Source organism: Cryptomeria japonica, chromosome 3 (assembly GCF_030272615.1).
Source record: "Cryptomeria japonica chromosome 3, Sugi_1.0, whole genome shotgun sequence".
Taxonomy (NCBI): Eukaryota; Viridiplantae; Streptophyta; class Pinopsida; order Cupressales; family Cupressaceae; genus Cryptomeria; species Cryptomeria japonica.
Window position 1 is genome coordinate 261,855,353 of NC_081407.1, and position 17,058 is coordinate 261,872,410.

Below are 17,058 nucleotides of genomic sequence, written 5' to 3' on the forward strand. Positions count from 1 at the left end.
CCTGTTTTTGTTGTCTCATCTGTTTGAATACCAGAGCAGCAGTATTTACAGAAATTAAACAGAGCATAAAAATGGCGGGCTTGTTTGATAAACAAGCAAAGGAATACGCAGACGCGAGACCAACTTATCCAAAATCTTACTCCAAATCACTCCCTCGCTTGGGACGTAGGCGCAGGCAACGGCCAAGCCTCTGTTGCAGTAAATTCCTCTCTCTGCACATTCTAAAACTCGATTTTTTAACTTCTAATCTAGAAATATGACGTTGATTTTAGAAATTTATAAGAACAGAGGAATCTGTATTTCTGAAATGCAAGTTTTTTTATTTATGAAAGATTGCAGTAAATTCTTCTCTCTGCAAATTCTACTAGTTTTAGAAACTGATAAGTACCTAGTACAAAGAACAGAGGAATCTATATTTCTGAAATGCAAGTTCTTTTATATACTTAAAGATTGCAGTAAATTCGACTCTCTGCAAATTCTACCACGTTCAATCTAAAAATATGATGATTTTAGAAACTGATATAAGTATTAAAACTGAGAAGTATCTAATACAAAGAACAGATGAAAGATGAATCTATATCTTTGAAATGCAGAGTTTTTTCATTTATGACAGATTGCAGTATATTCCTCCCTCTGTAGATTCTACTACTTTCAATCTAAAAATATGATGCTTTTAGAAACATAAGTACTAGAAACTGATTAGTACCTGATACAAAGAACAAAGGAATCCATATTTTTCAAATGAAAGTTTTTTTATTTATGACAAACTGCATAAATCCCGCTCTGCAAATTCTACTACTTTCAATCTAAAAATATGATTGATGCCCTCCTAAATGGCACAAGGTTAGTCTAAGATCAAATAACACAAAAACATACAAAACATTAGTGTTAGTCAATCTAAAACTAAACATATGAAGGCATTCCAAAAGAGACACAAAGAGACATGCTAATATATCAAATAAGTAAAACAAAGATCATGAGACATCTCCAACTGCCTCTTAGCATGGCCTTAGCTTTTTCTCCCTTGTTCCTCTCCTCTCCAAGTTCCAAAATAGTGTAGCTCTCAACAGCTTTTTGCACTATGGATGCTTATGGAGGATTGAGATTGTAATATAGCTCCAAATGTGAAATAAAAAGCTAATACTAATGCTAAAATGATGTATTTTAACCAAAAAGACAAGATTTAGTTATGCTATGCTAAATGCTCTCTAAAATGTCTATAGTCTAAATGCTTACAAGTTTTCAGGATCTGGATTATGAAGGAATGGGCTCTATTTATAGGAAAAATGGAGCAATGGATGGCCAGGATTGAAAGGTTTAATCAAGGGTCAAGCTTGAAAGTTGGGGATCCATGTGCACAATTGGCACTAATAAAATAGTGACAAGTGTCAACACAGGATTGGGTTGAGAGAAGAGGTTGGAGGCATTAAAGGCCTGAGAAGCCCTCATGGTTATCTAAAGGCTAAGGGTCAAGTCTAAATTAGGATTACCCACTAGATTAGGAGTTAATGCAAGGATAAACCTTTGTGCAAATGATTAAGAGATAATCATGGTCAAAGCATTAAAGGCTTGATGAGACCCTTGGGTTGGGTAGAGGTTGAGTCAAAACAAATGTTTTAATGATGTGGGAGGCTTTGGGTTAACCATTAATGGTTATTGGAGACTTTGTGGATTAAGTGGTTGAAAGTTGGAAGCCTTTAATGGCTATCAAAGACTTTGAGGATTTAAGTGGTTGAAGGTTGAAAACCTTTAATGGTTATCCAAGACTTTGAGGATTTTGAGAAGTGACTTCCCTTTGCTTAGGAATGTGACAATATTTAGGGGATGGATTAGACTAATTAGGAAAGGGTTAGAAGAATCTAGAAGGGGATTAGATTTTGCAAGTGGATTTGGTGGGTGAGGGAAAATAGGATTTTATTTAAAATAAAAATTCATTTATTTCAAAATGTGTGCAAGTTGCATTTGTAGGAAAATGCAAGTGGGGGGGGATAATGATTTAAATAAATGTTTTATTTAATTTATTTAAAAGAGGAATAGGGGGATTTAATTAAATAAATAGATTTTATTTATTTAATTGATTGTGAATTTGATTTAATGAATTAATTAAAATAAATTGAATAATTTATTTAATTAATAGAAGAATGTTTGGGGATGAATTAATTAAATATTAATTTAATTAACTGATGGCTAGTGGATTTTTAATCAAATAAATACGAAATATTCATTTAATTAAAATGGACAGATTTGTGTGACTACATTTGCCCCTCTTTGAGACGGTGCGGTTTATCGCGTCGTTTCAAAGAAAGAAAAATAGGTGTGGAGAAATGCCCCATAAAATGTAATTTTTATGGGTGGTATGCCCCCTCAAGAGATGGGCCGATAAATTTAAAAAAAATCGGGCGATCTCTCGAAAAAGAATGAGAAGTGGAGGGGAGGTAGAATAGAAGAAATTAGCAACAACAGTGAAAGAATGGAAGAAAAATAGAGTGAATACAGAGAAACAACAAGCCAGCGAGTACCCTGAGGTCATGCAAGAGATACATAGCAGATGTAGTGTGGGGTTTGGATTGATGCTATACAATTGATCAAAATTGGTTGGACAATCTGGTGCAATCGGTTGAATTGCCCCGGTCAAGTCAAAGCGTGACAGTTGATGTCAGTTGGTCGCTTGGACATGATAAAGTCTAAGTAAGTGAATCAAAGTGACCTGATGTGACTTAGACAATTGATGTGATTGCCCGATGAAGTCAAGGTATATGAAGCAAAATACTCGGTGAGACGTAGACAATTGATGTAATTGTCCGTTGGATTGTGTTTGATTGGTTGATCAATTAATAGTGTGTGCGTGTGATGGATGGTTGTGGGGAATCATGGCAGCCCCGTTGAGACTAGGTCATTATGATAAATGCCTGATGTAGTCTAGGATTACCATAATCGATTACCTATTGAGACCCGAAGATACTTGATCAGAGTATCTGTTGATAGTCTAGGTGTGTGTGAGTCAATGTACCTGTGCAGACAGAGTAACTTGCTTGGCTTATTGGATGACTTAGCATAGGAAACACAATCCCTCCTATTTAGAGATGGATGGTGATGAACGTGGCTTGATTGGGTTGATTGAGAAATGATGTAGGGTATGTGATGCTGATTGTCGAGATGGGGAGGGTGAGGGGGGATTTGATGTTAGATAGAAGAAATGGAGGACCTATTACTCATTCCTATGGAAGAAGAGGAAAATAGAGTATGCATTATTATGACTATGTATGCATGATATGCAGCTATTATGAATGTATGGATGGGTGGAATGCAACGGAATGCAGTATATACAGATGAGATGGAATGACGATCCATAGTGCTCTATTTTCATCATTGAGCTTTAAAATGTTGGAAGAGAATACAAGCATCTTGACATAATGATTCAAGATGACCTGAGTATTCCTTACATGGATTTGATATAGCAAGTTAATACAAGCAACTTGATATAATGGATCAAGTTGACCTGAGTATTGCTTGCGGAACAGACAAGGATTATCTCCATTCATGCATGACTTGGATCGTCCTCCTTGATCTTAGGCTGATCATATCCTGAGACAAGTGCATACCGTACTAAGAGATAACACCTTTATCCAGTTTGGATGAGGTAGGAGGAACCAAAGGAAGAGCATTGCACCTGCAAACAAACAATATATACATAAAGAATAAAGAATAAGGATCCTTGGTAATGGTTCATGCCCATATGGTCGAGGTATACGCTGTAGTCAGCAAGCTGTAATGATCTATGACTGCATTCGGCATAAGATCACGTAGCTTGGTGAACTTCCCTCGTAGACACCATTAGTACATGCCCCAGAACTTCATCGGAAATAATGCGCAAACGATACAAAATAATGCTAAAAGATTCCGATACAGATAAACAAACGATTGTACTCACAAATCAACCAAGTATTTGATAGCCTAACAGAATTTTCTTGTCAAAGAAAATGTCATCTTGTCTTTGTTTTGGTAAGGAAGGATGCATCCTTGTTTTAAAGACAGTTTGGATTTGTTGATGTCGATTGTTTTGGTTTGATTGGTAAATGGTCAGTGTGTGAGTAATGTTTGTCAATGTTTATTTGGTATCTGATCGGATGACTATGTACAAGGTGTTGCCATGTTTTTTGTGTGATTTTTGATGGGTTTTGTCGATGTTTTTGGATTTTGTGAATCATTTTTGAATGTTTTTGGTATTTTTGAGAGTCATTTTTGAATGTTTTTGATATTTTCTGATGATTGCCTAAATGAAGAGCGTAATGACATATAAGACAATGTAGAATCCACTTCCATCACGAGGGTAAGGGTATTGCCCCCAAGTTGGACATGATTTATGAAAAAGTGGGATGCCAGATGCATGAAGTACTTTCTTGGATTACAGATCAAATAACAAGCCATGGTTAGATGGATGGATGTGTGTATGTATGAATGTGATCGCAACGAGCCTGAAAGATACTGGAGCCATTGCCTTTACGAGTGGCACCTGTTTGCCAGGTTTTCGCCATCGTACTTACCCAAGGTGCCACTGGAGTGGTTGTTCACCATTTGGATGCATGATTTTTCTTTACTTTTTTGAATGTTTTTGTATTTTCTTCAGGACATTTTCTGAATGTTTTTGGTATTTTTCTGATATGTAGGGGAGCCTGATGCTCTGTACACCTTAGGTATAAAATCTTTTGAGGTGCATGCTATTGATTGGATCTGCAAGCGGTTCTCCTTCTGAAGTAGCCAACTGATATGCCCCGGACCTGAATACAGCAGTGACAACATATGGGCCCAGCCAGTTTGATTCAAACTTGCCTTGATGGTCTCTGTTTGGTTGGTTGCGAGGATTTTCTCGAAGAACAAGATCACCTACCTCAAATGTACGAGATCTAACTCGGTGATTGTAGCTTCTGCTCATGCGCTGCTGATAGGCTTTGAGGTGATTGTATGCAGCTTGTCGCTTCTCATCTAGTAACTCTAAGTCTTGAAGACGGGATACTCTGTATGCTTCATCATCGATGAGATTGTGCAATGAAACTCATAAGGATGGTATTTTGACCTCAATAGGTAAGATAGCTTCAGCACCATAGACCAATGAATAAGGAGTTGCACCTGTAGGGGTTCGAATACTAGTTCGATATGCCCATAGCGCTGGATTCAATTGAACATGCCAATCATGACCGGCATCATTGACTGTCTTCTTTAGGATCCTCAGTATGTTTTTATTGGATGCTTCAGCCTGACCATTGCCTTATGGGTAATAGGGAGTAGAAAAGCGGTGTTGGATATGAAATTTCTCACAAAGCTCACGGACATCCTGATTTTTGAAAGGAAGACCGTTATCTGTGACAATGGACATGGGCACACCATACCGACAGATGATGTAGTTGAGAATGAATGAGGCGATCTGCTTGCCGGTGACTTGGGGAAGTGGAACAACTTCGATCCACTTGGTGAAATATTCGGTGGCGGTAATGATAAATTTATGGCCATTGGATGAAGATGGGTGAATTTTACCCACAAGGTCAAGGCCCCATTGACAAAAAGGCCATGGTGTTGTGATTGGTTGCAGTTCCTGTGCTGGTGCATGTATCAGGTCACCGTGAATTTGACATTTCTTGCATTTCCTGACAAAGTAGTAGGAATCCTTTTCCATAGATGGCCAATAGTATCCAGCTCGCATGAGTTTCTTGGCTAGTGATGGACCACTGGAGTGAGTCCCGCAAATTCCTTCATGTACCGCTTCCAAAGCCTTTGTTATCTCATCTTGTTCCAGACATCGAAGGAGAGTACCATCAAGACTACGTCGGTATAGGGTTTCGGCAATAATGGTATATCGAGCAGTTTGGCGAATGAAGGTTTTACGTTGGTTATTTGATTGGTTGGGAGGAAGGGTATGATCGCGGAGATAGGTGTAGAATTCACCATACCATGGGGATTCAGAACTGACAAGGCGACATATCATTTCGGATTCAGGGATATCATAAGCGGGGATCCAAAGTTGTTCTACCAAGAACTCGTAGCGTGTTGAATTCTGTGGAAGATCTAGGAGAGATGCGATGGTAGCCATAGCGTCAGCAGCTCGATTCTGATCTCTCGGTATCTACTCAAAAGTGATAGTATTAAATGATGTCTTTAGATTGTCCACCATTTGCTTGTATGGCATGAGTTTATCATCTTTGGTCTGATACTCATCAGTTGCTTGTCGAATGACCAGTTGCGAGTCGCCATATACTTGTAGGTCTTTTAATTTCCATTGTATGGCGAGCCTGAGTCCTGTGATCAAAGCCTCATATTCTGTTATGTTGTTTGTGCATGGAAATGTGAGCCTGTAAGACTTCAGGATGCTATCACCTTGAGGTGTGATAAACAGAATGCCTGCCCCCGAGCCATGCCTAGTGTATGAACCATCAAAATATAGTTTCCACAGCTGTGCTTCTGTGATCATGAATATCTCTTCATCTGAAAATTGGAAATGAGAGGATGATCGCCTATGAGTGGTGCATCGGCCAACTGATCTGCAATAACCTGACCTTTGATAGCTTTACGGTCTACATACTCAATGTCAAATTCACTTAGAATCATCACCCATTTGGCCAAGCGGCCTGTCAATGCTGCTTTGCTGAGTAAATACTTGAGTGGATCAATCTTTGTGATGAGTTGTACCTTGTGTGTCAACAGATAGTGCCTCAGTTTAGTGGCTGCTAAGATTACTGCTAGGCAAGCTCGCTCAATAGGTGTGTAATTGAGTTCATAGCCCACCAGTGTGCGAGAGATGTAGTAAACAACACACTCTTTTCCTTCTGCATTATGTTGTGCCAGTAGTACACCCAATGCTGTACTTGTTGTTGAGATATAAAGTAACAATGGTCTACTTGGATCTGGTGGCATCAACAATGGTGGATTCATGAGATAGTCTTTAAGTGCCTGAAATGCTTGCTGGCATTTGTCATCCCACTGAAAGCAGATGTTCTTGTGTAGTAGGTGTGTGAATGGGTGACACTTATCAGCCAATTGTGCAATGAATCTTCGGATGGATTGAAGCCGCCCTTGTAATGTCCTTAGCTGACTGATATTCTTTGGAGGTGGCATGTCCATGATTGCTTTTACCTTTGCTGGGTCGACCTCAATACCTTTGCTTGAGACAATGTATCCTAGAAGCTTCCTGGAGGTCACTCCAAAGACACATTTCTTTGGGTTGAGTCGAACATGGTATTGTTCCAGTCTATCAAAGATTTTATCTAAGATGTGGAGATGTCCTTCTCTAGTGAGTGATTTTGCTAGTAAGTCATCCACATAATCTTCCATCATGGTATGCATCATGTCATGGAAGATGGTCGTCATTGCCCTTTGATAGGTTGCTCCTGCATTCTTGAGACCAAAAGGCATTACATTCCAACAGTAGGTGCCCCATGGACATGTGAAGGCTATCTTATGTTGGTCCTCTGGTGCGATCTTTATTTGATTGTATCCTGAAAAGCCATCCATGAGTGAAAGCATGGCATGTCCTGCTGTCAAATCCACTATGATGTCGATATTTGGTAAGGGGAAGTCATCCTTAGGACATGCTTTATTCAGATCTCTGAAGTCTATACAAATGCGGATGCCCCCTTTTGGTTTGCCGACTGGCACAATGTTGGAGATCCATTCTGCATAATCAATTGGTCTAATGAAACCAACATCCAGGAGTTTCTTGAGTTCTGTTTTGACTAGCACGACAATCTGAGGATGCATTTTACAAAGCTTTTGTTTGACAGGTTTGGCTCCTTTTGCTACTGTGAGATGATGCATAACTAAATCCGGATCAAGCCCAGGCATGTCTGCATATGACCATGCGAAGTTGATCTGACGCTTCTGGAAGAACTCTATGAATTGAGGCTGTTCCTCTGGAGTGAGAAGAGATGCCAGATGTATGATATGAGGGTTTTCAGGAGTCCCCACATTGTATTCTTTGGTTTCCTCGATAAGAATCGTTGATCGTTCCTGTTGTGTACTAGCAGGGAGAATGTCAAACCCTTCATCCTCAGGCGCCTCAGAGAGGTTTTCACCGTTGGATACGCTCTTTCTTTTTACTTTTGTGGGATCAAACAGTGCCACAGTGTGGTTTTCACTAGAAGATCCATGTTTCATTGTTATATTTTTGCAGCTAAAAGGTTTGGCATCCGCCCCGAAGTATGCTGCGCTATTAAGTTCAATGGCGAATCCAGCTTTGTGATCCCCGCTTGGTAGATTATCCCGTAATTCCAAAAAGTCAATGATAGCCTCATCGTTTTGGAAGAGGTCAAGACATGGAGGATTTGATTGGTTCCATTCGATGAGTTCAGGGTGGATAATGGGCATTACTTCATCGATTAGGTTAAGTGCGGGAGATGTATCAGTGAGGGTTAAGACAGTGTGGTGAAGGTCGTTGATGGTACTTTCCCTGTCAGAATCAGGCGTAGGATGAGACATAGGGTCTGTGGAAGATGTTTCCAGCTCAGGAACCCAAGTGGTCTTTATCTGTGCTTCTCCATAAACAAGGATGTCTTTGCGGGGCGGAGGTGGTGATGTGTCTTCCTCATCTGAAGTATTAAGCTGCACCGAATCAAATTCCCACTCATGTGAGTCGGTCTCTGAATCACTTTCCAGCATCCGATTACTATACCATACTGGGATGTCTTTGGAGTTAAACACGGCAGGTGTGATTGGTTTATGTATCTTTGTAGTGATCGGTGCTGCAGGAACCATGATGGGTTTTAAAGGATTTGTCACTGGAAGTATCGACAGTGTTGATTTAGTGACTTCTGTTGGAATGGCTGGTGCCATAGATGCCGCTGCGGGTTCTGATATAGTTGCTGCTGCTATTGGTGTGATTGATGGGATTACTGGTTCGTTTGGTGGGATGATTGGTATTGTAGATGGTTGTGGTGGGTTTGTGAGCCTCGATGAGGCAGTGGGGATAGTGTTTGATGGTGCTTTAATAATGAAAGGTGTCCTCTTTGCAGTAGGCGGGCAAAATGGTTTGCTAGGTTTTCCTTTGAATCTGAGTTTAGGAAGGATCTCTTTTTCAAAGCCTAGGCCAGTATTACCTTTGGGCTTGAACTCTGGTAGCAGCGGTTCATGTCGTCCTTGTTAGCAGGATCCCAAAGCACTCTGACCATCATACCCCATTCTTTGCATAATGAGGAGGCCTTACCATACTGTTCCATAGGAAGTGTAACTTGCGGTTTGTCAGTGGTGATGGGATCTTTATAGATCCATTCTGCTAGGTCCTTATCTTGTGTCTCTTCCTCTTGACTCTTTCCAAGGATGAAAGGCGTTAAGGCACATGTAGGCGTGATTAGTGGTTGCTGGAGTAATTGCTGTGGCTTACCATGTGTTCTAGGAGAAGTGGGCATTTGTCCCACACAAAAGAGCTGACTCAAGTTGTATTCTCCAGGACCTTCCTCTGCTACTTTCATCTTAAGATTTTCTTGCTTGGGTATAGGGGTGTTCGAACTGGCAAGAGAGGCGGGATTTACATATGATGTGGAGGAAATGGCTTCCCTATTATTAGGAACAGTAATTTCTGGTTGATGGCTGATATTATGGCAAAATGCAAAGGGATTTGCATCGCCCAGGATTGTGATCTCTGCACCATTATGTGGGAACTTGATACATTGATGGTAGGTAGATGGAACAGCTTGCATGGCATGTATCCAAGGTCTCCCTAATAATAGATTATATGGCAGAGGAAGGTCCAGAACCTGACAGATGATGTGCTTTACCGCAGGGCCCACTCGGATTGGTAGTACCACAGCTCCTTTGGATGAACGCTTTGCATCATCATAGGCCTTGATGGTGATCTTCTTGCGAGGATCCACTGATTCTATTGCATATCCCAATGCTGTGACCAACTGTAGTGTACAAATGTTTAGGCCTACTCCATTATCGATCAAGACTCGCTTGATCCTGTGTTGGTTGACAAAGCCTTCAATGTGGAGTGAGGCATTATGAGGTTGTTGGAAAGAAGAATTGTCACTTTCGGAAAAAGTGAGACAAGGTGATGACTTTAGATTTCCAACCATGGCTTGAAATTGGTCCGTATTTAGATTTGCGGGGACTGACGCTTCTTGGAGTGCTTGATCCAAGATAGTTTTATGAGAGGGTGACATACGCAAAAGCTCCAAAATGGATATAAGCGCAGGGGTTTTGTCTAATTGTTCCACAAGATTGTACTGCTTTGGGATGGAGGTGGTGCCTTGTGGAGCTGCCTTGATGGTAACTTTGCCGCGACGCGTAACAACATTGCAATTTGAGGTGGGATTTTTGAAGGTGATAGTTGCAATTTGTTCACTGGCATCATACAGGTGATTTACAGTGTAGTTATACGCAGCCTGTGTACAATCAGTGGTATCAGTGCCTCGCCGGGAAGTGGAAGGACCCCTTTGATCTTGCGATGGAAGTGGATTTTTGAACATCGGATGATCATTATTTGTTGTTTTTGGGTCATGCCCTTCAATTTCAATTTCTCGTTGCCTTGACCGTGATCGAGTTTGAGCCATTTTGCTTGCAAGCTTTTGTTGAAGTTGATTGAAGATGATGATGAGTTGTTTGATGAAATGAAAGATTGATGATTGGTGATTTGTGTTGTATGTGGATCTCTAGCACTTTAAGGTAGATGTTACCGAAATTCCTTCTTTGAATTGCTTGTTTGTTTTGATAAGATTTGATGTGATAAGGTGTAGAGAAATCTGAGATGTGTTACAGATTTAACTACCTAGTAATGAGAGGATTCACTCATGAACTAGTTTTAACCTGCGTAGATGTGTCTCTTAGGATGAGCTTATCCTAGATGTAGAAACAATCTAAAAAGTGATGTGATGTGTTTGATTTCAAGCAATATCTAAAAAGGAATCTTGGGATAAGAACCTCTTAATGTTTTGAGAGTTGGGACGGATTGATGATGAAGTGATGATGTATGAGTGAGATGATGGATGAAAATGTTTTCTACTTCAATGAAAACTTTGTGTTACAAATGGGACGAGCTCTACCTCTTCCCTTTCAGGTGTTGGAGGTATTTCTTGAGCTGTGTTGTAGGTGATACAGACGTTTGGGAAGAAGTTGGGATTAATCTTTCCTCCTTGATTTTTGTGATAACTTAGAGCTCTATATTGCATAAAAGCTCTGCGGTTCAATGATTCGGAATCAAATTCGTTTGTTTTTCCTTGAAGGTAGAGACGCATGTGACGTAGAAAGACTCTATGGGAGACAAAGATTTGTCGATTGATATAGAAGAATTTCCTCCTTTTGATTAAAGCCTTTGAGCTCAATGGTCTTCTTTTCAAGTTGATATTCTGATGACACTTTTTCTTTCGCAAGATGTGAAGAATGGTCATAAAAGTTGTGACTCTGTGTTGTTTGCACTTTGTTTTTGGTATTTTTGGTTGTGTTGACAGATGTTGGATGAATACTTTGTTTTTGGGGATTGATTTTTCTGATTTTTCTTTGACAAGAAAACAAAGCAAGCACACAAACACAAGATTGTAGCCTCAAAGGCACAAATGAGTATGGGTCTAGATCAACCCAATCCTTGGACTTGTTTTTGACCCTTATTTTAGATTTATTTTAAGGTGTATTTCCAAAGCCTGAAGTCGGCTCAATTTGCACTAGGTCTGTAAAACGAAGACACTTCAAACACTTTTTATCCCTAAGGTCAAATGGCTAGTTGTGATAAATTTAGCCCACATCTTGATATTTCTTCGACTTTGGTACTACATACCTTATGAATCCCGCCGTGGCAGGTAAGGATGTGATATACTAAGTCTTGCACGAGCATAACAAATAGATGATCCCTATGATGGGGGAGTCACCACTTTTATCAAGCCACAAGTGACTGTTCAAAAAGCTATGATTCTACTCAAGGAAATATGTATGGTGAGTATCTTGGGAGCAAAACCATCTATGCTCTTGCACTAAATTATATCTCAAATATCCTCAATCAATAGAACAGGTGGGATACTACTTAAAGGTGTTTAGTCATGTTCGATGTTTTTGGACATAAGTTCATTCTGCAGTGACTCACTTAAGAGCCTTGTAACTGGTGGTGGGGCCCATTTGTCCTTTCGGCCAGTTACACTGTAGGAACAGCTATACCCAAGGCTACAGCTTTCGCTCTCACCTGATTTCTATAGCGGCTCGAAGGATTTACCGCTCGAGGTCGTTCCCAAGAGTATCGATCCCTTGGCAGACCTCTCTTAAAAAGATAAAATGTGAGTGTTACTAACACTTTTCTCTTGCACCTGGGACCACGAAAGCCAAGGGAGAGGATAGTGTGTGTTAGAGGTAGGACCACTCGACTGACTTTTGTGCACAAGCGTGCCAAACACCAAATTTACTTGTTCTTTTTAATCTAGCATTTTGCAAATGTGATCTAACTATTTGGAGATGTTGCTCCAACAGCCATGGTGTTCTTTTTAACTTCAAAAGCAATGTGTTTTGTAATCTAGAATTCGAAAATTCTGGTCAACTTAGCAAAAAACACGTTTTGCTTGAAGTAAAATTGCTTGCAAAATTGAGACAAGTTGATTGTGAATTTTATTTGCACCAAAATTTTGAAGTGTGGATTGTAAATTTTAGGTCCGAATTGATGCAAGGAAATCAAATTTGTGTTGTTGATTTTAAGCACCAAAAGAAAATGAGTCCTAACTTGCAATGAAAGCAAATTTGAAGTTGTTGTTCTTTTTACCTTGCAATAAAGAAAGATGAATTTTCTTTTAAGCACCAAAAACAAGTTTGAGGTTCATTTTATGCACTCCAAAATAAAATGTGAGGTTTATTTTAACTTGTACAAGAAGGGAGAATGGATTCTTTTTAACCAACTTTTGTTGAAAGAAAGTTAAAAAAAAGAAACTTAAAGCCTCTAAACTAACTCCTTCCCCTGCACAAAACAGATTAGAACCTGCACACAATCAATGATCAAATGTTAGTGTGGGCTTACACAAGCCTAAATTCTGATTTTGGTTACAAATTTTACAAATCCTGATCCTAAAATGCCCTGAAATTTGACTAAGTCTGAAATTTGGAGGATCTTCCAAAAACTAGATTTTGCATTACAACTCCTAGAGGTCTGAAACCCCTCTCAAACATCCTGAAAGTATATATGGAATATAACTTAAAGTATAAGAATATACTTAAATGTTATATTCCATATATATTCTACCTCTCACAAACCTAAGAAAAATAATTTTATCAATTACAAGGCCTTTTTTTACAACGTTCTGTTACAATAGCGCTAGTCTGTGTGAAAATAGAAGCGCTACTTTAACACAAACGTGCTAGAATATTACAAAAGCGCTAAAAGAAAAGATTTTTACAACAATACAAAAGCGCTAATATAAATACAAAAGCGCTAATTAATGAACAAAAGTGCCAAAATACTAACAAAAGCGCTAATTCTTCGACAATAGCGCTATTGTAAGAACAAAAGCGCTAAAAGACAAAAAACAATAGCGCTAAAACGCAACAAAAGCGCCAAAGCGCGACCTGTGTGTCAAGTTCAATATTCAAACATGTTAGTTGGGTTAAAAAAAATTGTTTTTTAGGTGCTTGGATTCACGTCGGGTTCACCAAATGATGCCCTCCTAAATGGCACAAGGTTAGTCTAAGATCAAATAACACAAAAACATACAAAACATTAGTGTTAGTCAATCTAAAACTAAACATATGAAGACATTCCAAAAGAGACACAAAGAGACATGCTAATATATCAAATAAGTAAAACAAAGATCATGAGACATCTCCAACTGCCTCTTAGCATGGCCTTAGCTTCTTCTCCCTTGTTCCTCTCCTCTCCAAGTTCCAAAATAGTGTAGCTCTCAGCAGTTTTTTGCACTATGGATGCTTATGGAGGATTGAGATTGTAGTATAGCTCCAAATGTGAAATAAAAAGCTAATACTAATGCTAAAATGATGTATTTTAACCAAAAAGACAAGATTTAGTTATGCTATGCTAAATGCTCTCTAAAATATCTATAGTCTAAATGCTTACAAGTTTTCAGGATCTGGATTATGAAGGAATGGGCTCTATTTATAGGAAAAATGGAGCAATGGATGGCCAGGATTGAAAGGTTTAATCAAGGGTCAAGCTTGAAAGTTGGGGATCCATGTGCACAATTGGCACTAATAAAATAGTGACAAGTGTCAACACAGGATTGGGTTGAGAGAAGAGGTTGGAGGCATTAAAGGCCTGAGAAGACCTCATGGTTATCTAAAGGCTAAGGGTCAAGTCTAAATTAGGATTACCCACTAGATTAGGAGTTAATGCAAGGATAAACCTTTGTGCAAATGATTAAGAGATAATCATGGTCAAAACATTAAAGGCTTGATGAGACCCTTGGGTTGGGTAGAGGTTGAGTCAAAACAAATGTTTTAACCATGTGGGAGGCTTTGGGTTAACCATTAATGGTTATTGGAGACTTTGTGGATTAAGTGGTTGAAAGTTGGAAGCCTTTAATGACTATCAAAGACTTTGAGGATTTAAGTGGTTGAAGGTTGAAAACCTTTAATGGTTATCCAAGACTTTGAGGATTTTGAGAAGTGACTTCCCTTTGCTTAGGAATGTGACAATATTTAGGGGATGGATTAGACTAATTAGGAAAGGGTTAGAAGAATCTAGAAGGGGATTAGATTTTGCAAGTGGATTTGGTGGGTGAGGGAAAATAGGATTTTATTTAAAATAAAAATTCATTTATTTCAAAATGTGTGCAAGTTGCATTTGTAGGAAAATGCAAGTGGGGGGGGGATAATGATTTAAATAAATGTTTTATTTAATTTATTTAAAAGAGGAATAGGGGGATTTAATTAAATAAATAGATTTTATTTATTTAATTGATTGTGAATTTGATTTAATGAATTAATTAAAATAAATTGAATAATTTATTTAATTAATAGAAGAATGTTTGGGGATGAATTAATTAAATATTAATTTAATTAACTGATGGCTAGTGGATTTTTAATCAAATAAATACGAAATATTCATTTAATTAAAATGGACAGATTTGTGTGACTACAATGATGATTTTAGAATCTGATAAGTACCTAATACGAAGAACAGAGGAATCTATATTTCTGAAAAGCATGTATTTTTTATTTATGACAGATTGCTGTAAATTCCTCTCTCTGGAAATTGTACTACTTTTCAATCTACAAATATGATGATTTTAGAAACTGACAAGTACCTAATACAAGGAATAGAGGAATCTGAAATACACGTTTTTTTCATTTATGACAGATTGCAGTAAATTCTACTCTTTCAATATAAAAATATGATAATTTTAGAAACTGATAAGTTCCTAAGACAAAGAACAGAGGAATACATATTTCCGAAAAGCAAGTTTTTTGAACAGTAAATTCCCCTCTCTGCAAATTCTACTACTTTCAATCTAAATATATGATGACTTTAGAAACTGATGAGTACCTAATACAAAGACCAAAGGAATCCATATTTCTAAAAAGAGACTTTTTTATTTATATATGAAAGAATGCAGTAAATTCCTCTCCTGCAAATTCCACTACTTTCAATCTAAAAATATAAAGATTTTAGCAACTGATAAGTACCTAAATGCAAAGAACAGAGGAAGCTGTACATCTCTGATAAGCAAATTTTGCATTCATGACAGATTGCAAAGCATTATGACAAAGTAATTGCGACAGACATAAGCGAGCAACAATTGAATCAGGCGCAAAAGCACCCTAGGGTTTCATACATCACGACTCGCCGATCGTCACAGACGATTTCTTGCGGTCGATCATAGGAGCAGAGGGATCGGTGGATCTTGTGACGGTTGCCATGGCGGTCCACTGGTTCAATCTGGAGACTTTTTATTCGCAAGTGAAGCGGTTTTTGAGGAAACCGGGTGGAGTGATCGCCGTTTGGGGTTACCATTACCCGACTGTAACCCCTGCACTGGATGCCATTACCGAGGAATTTGTGCGTGCTTCGAGGGAATATCGAGATCCGAGGTTTGAGTACCTGATGAATCGATATACAACTCTTCCCTTTCCCTTCCGACCTGTGCTTCCCGGTGGGGCAGGGGGTGAGGGGAACCCTGTGGTGAAGGAGATGCTGAGAGATTTGAGCTTGGAGGACTATTTGGGAATGTTTAGGTCCTCCTCTGCACTAGTGACAACAAGGGAGAAGGGCACTGAACTTCTCAATGAAAATGTAATCAAGGGGATCAAAGAGGCCTGGGGTGATGAGGGCCACATTTACCCTTGTAAATATGAGGTGTATATGTTAATTGGCACAATATTAGAGTGAATAGTCTTAGGTAATTATTGAGGTTTTGGGGTTAGTTTGTTCAGTTTTGGTTATCATTTTAGGCAGTTTAGATTGTGGGTTTGATCTTCATGTATTTGTGATGTGTGGTATGGTCATGGGTCCAATCATCATTTACTTGTGATGTGTTGTAAGGGGTCTATTAGATATCATCCAAGAGGTTCTGGGCGATGATTGGTACATCATTTGAGTGAATAATTTTATGTAATTATTGAGGTTCTCTAGGCCAGCGTACTTGGTTGACTATTGTTTTAGGTAGTTTAGGTCATGGGTTCGATCATGGTTCACTTGTGATGTGTGGTGATGGGCCATTGATTCCTCTAAGTTAAAACAATAATTATAATTTTAAGTGATTATGATGTAAGTTTATAATTTTTAATAAGGTAAAAGACATTTTATTAATTAATTTTGCTAAACAAAATTTGTCACGCAATCAACAATCACAAAAAAGTGAATGTTTAAATTCAAATTTTGGTAATTATTAGGTTCACTAATTCAACATAAAATATATGTATTCTATGGAAATTTTGATTCTTCAAAATTAATTGAATAAGTTTATTTGATTAATTTGCAAGTTTATAATTTCCATATATTTTTTAATAAATTTGGGTTAGATGTTCAAAGATCACAAAAAAGTTAGCATTTAACTCTTTTTAATAGAGGGTTTTTATATCAATTTAAATGGGTTGAAATTTTTTCGACCAAGAGCCAATGGCTAAGGGGTATCCATTCCGCCAAAGTCACTC

The 17,058-nt window shown here is 38.5% G+C and overlaps 1 protein-coding gene across 1 annotated transcript in view; it reads left to right on the forward strand.

Annotated features, from left to right (window-relative positions):
- The window catches only part of LOC131066795 (uncharacterized), a 44,523-nt gene extending 27,978 nt beyond the window's left edge, over nucleotides 1-16,545 (forward strand). Inside the window, exon 3 of the mRNA XM_059217309.1 lies at nucleotides 15,731-16,545. Within this exon, the coding sequence (XP_059073292.1) occupies nucleotides 15,731-16,294 (564 nt within the window). The 3' untranslated portion in view covers nucleotides 16,295-16,545. The remainder of the gene's footprint in view (nucleotides 1-15,730) is intronic.
- The last annotated feature ends 513 nt before the right edge of the window (nucleotides 16,546-17,058 follow it).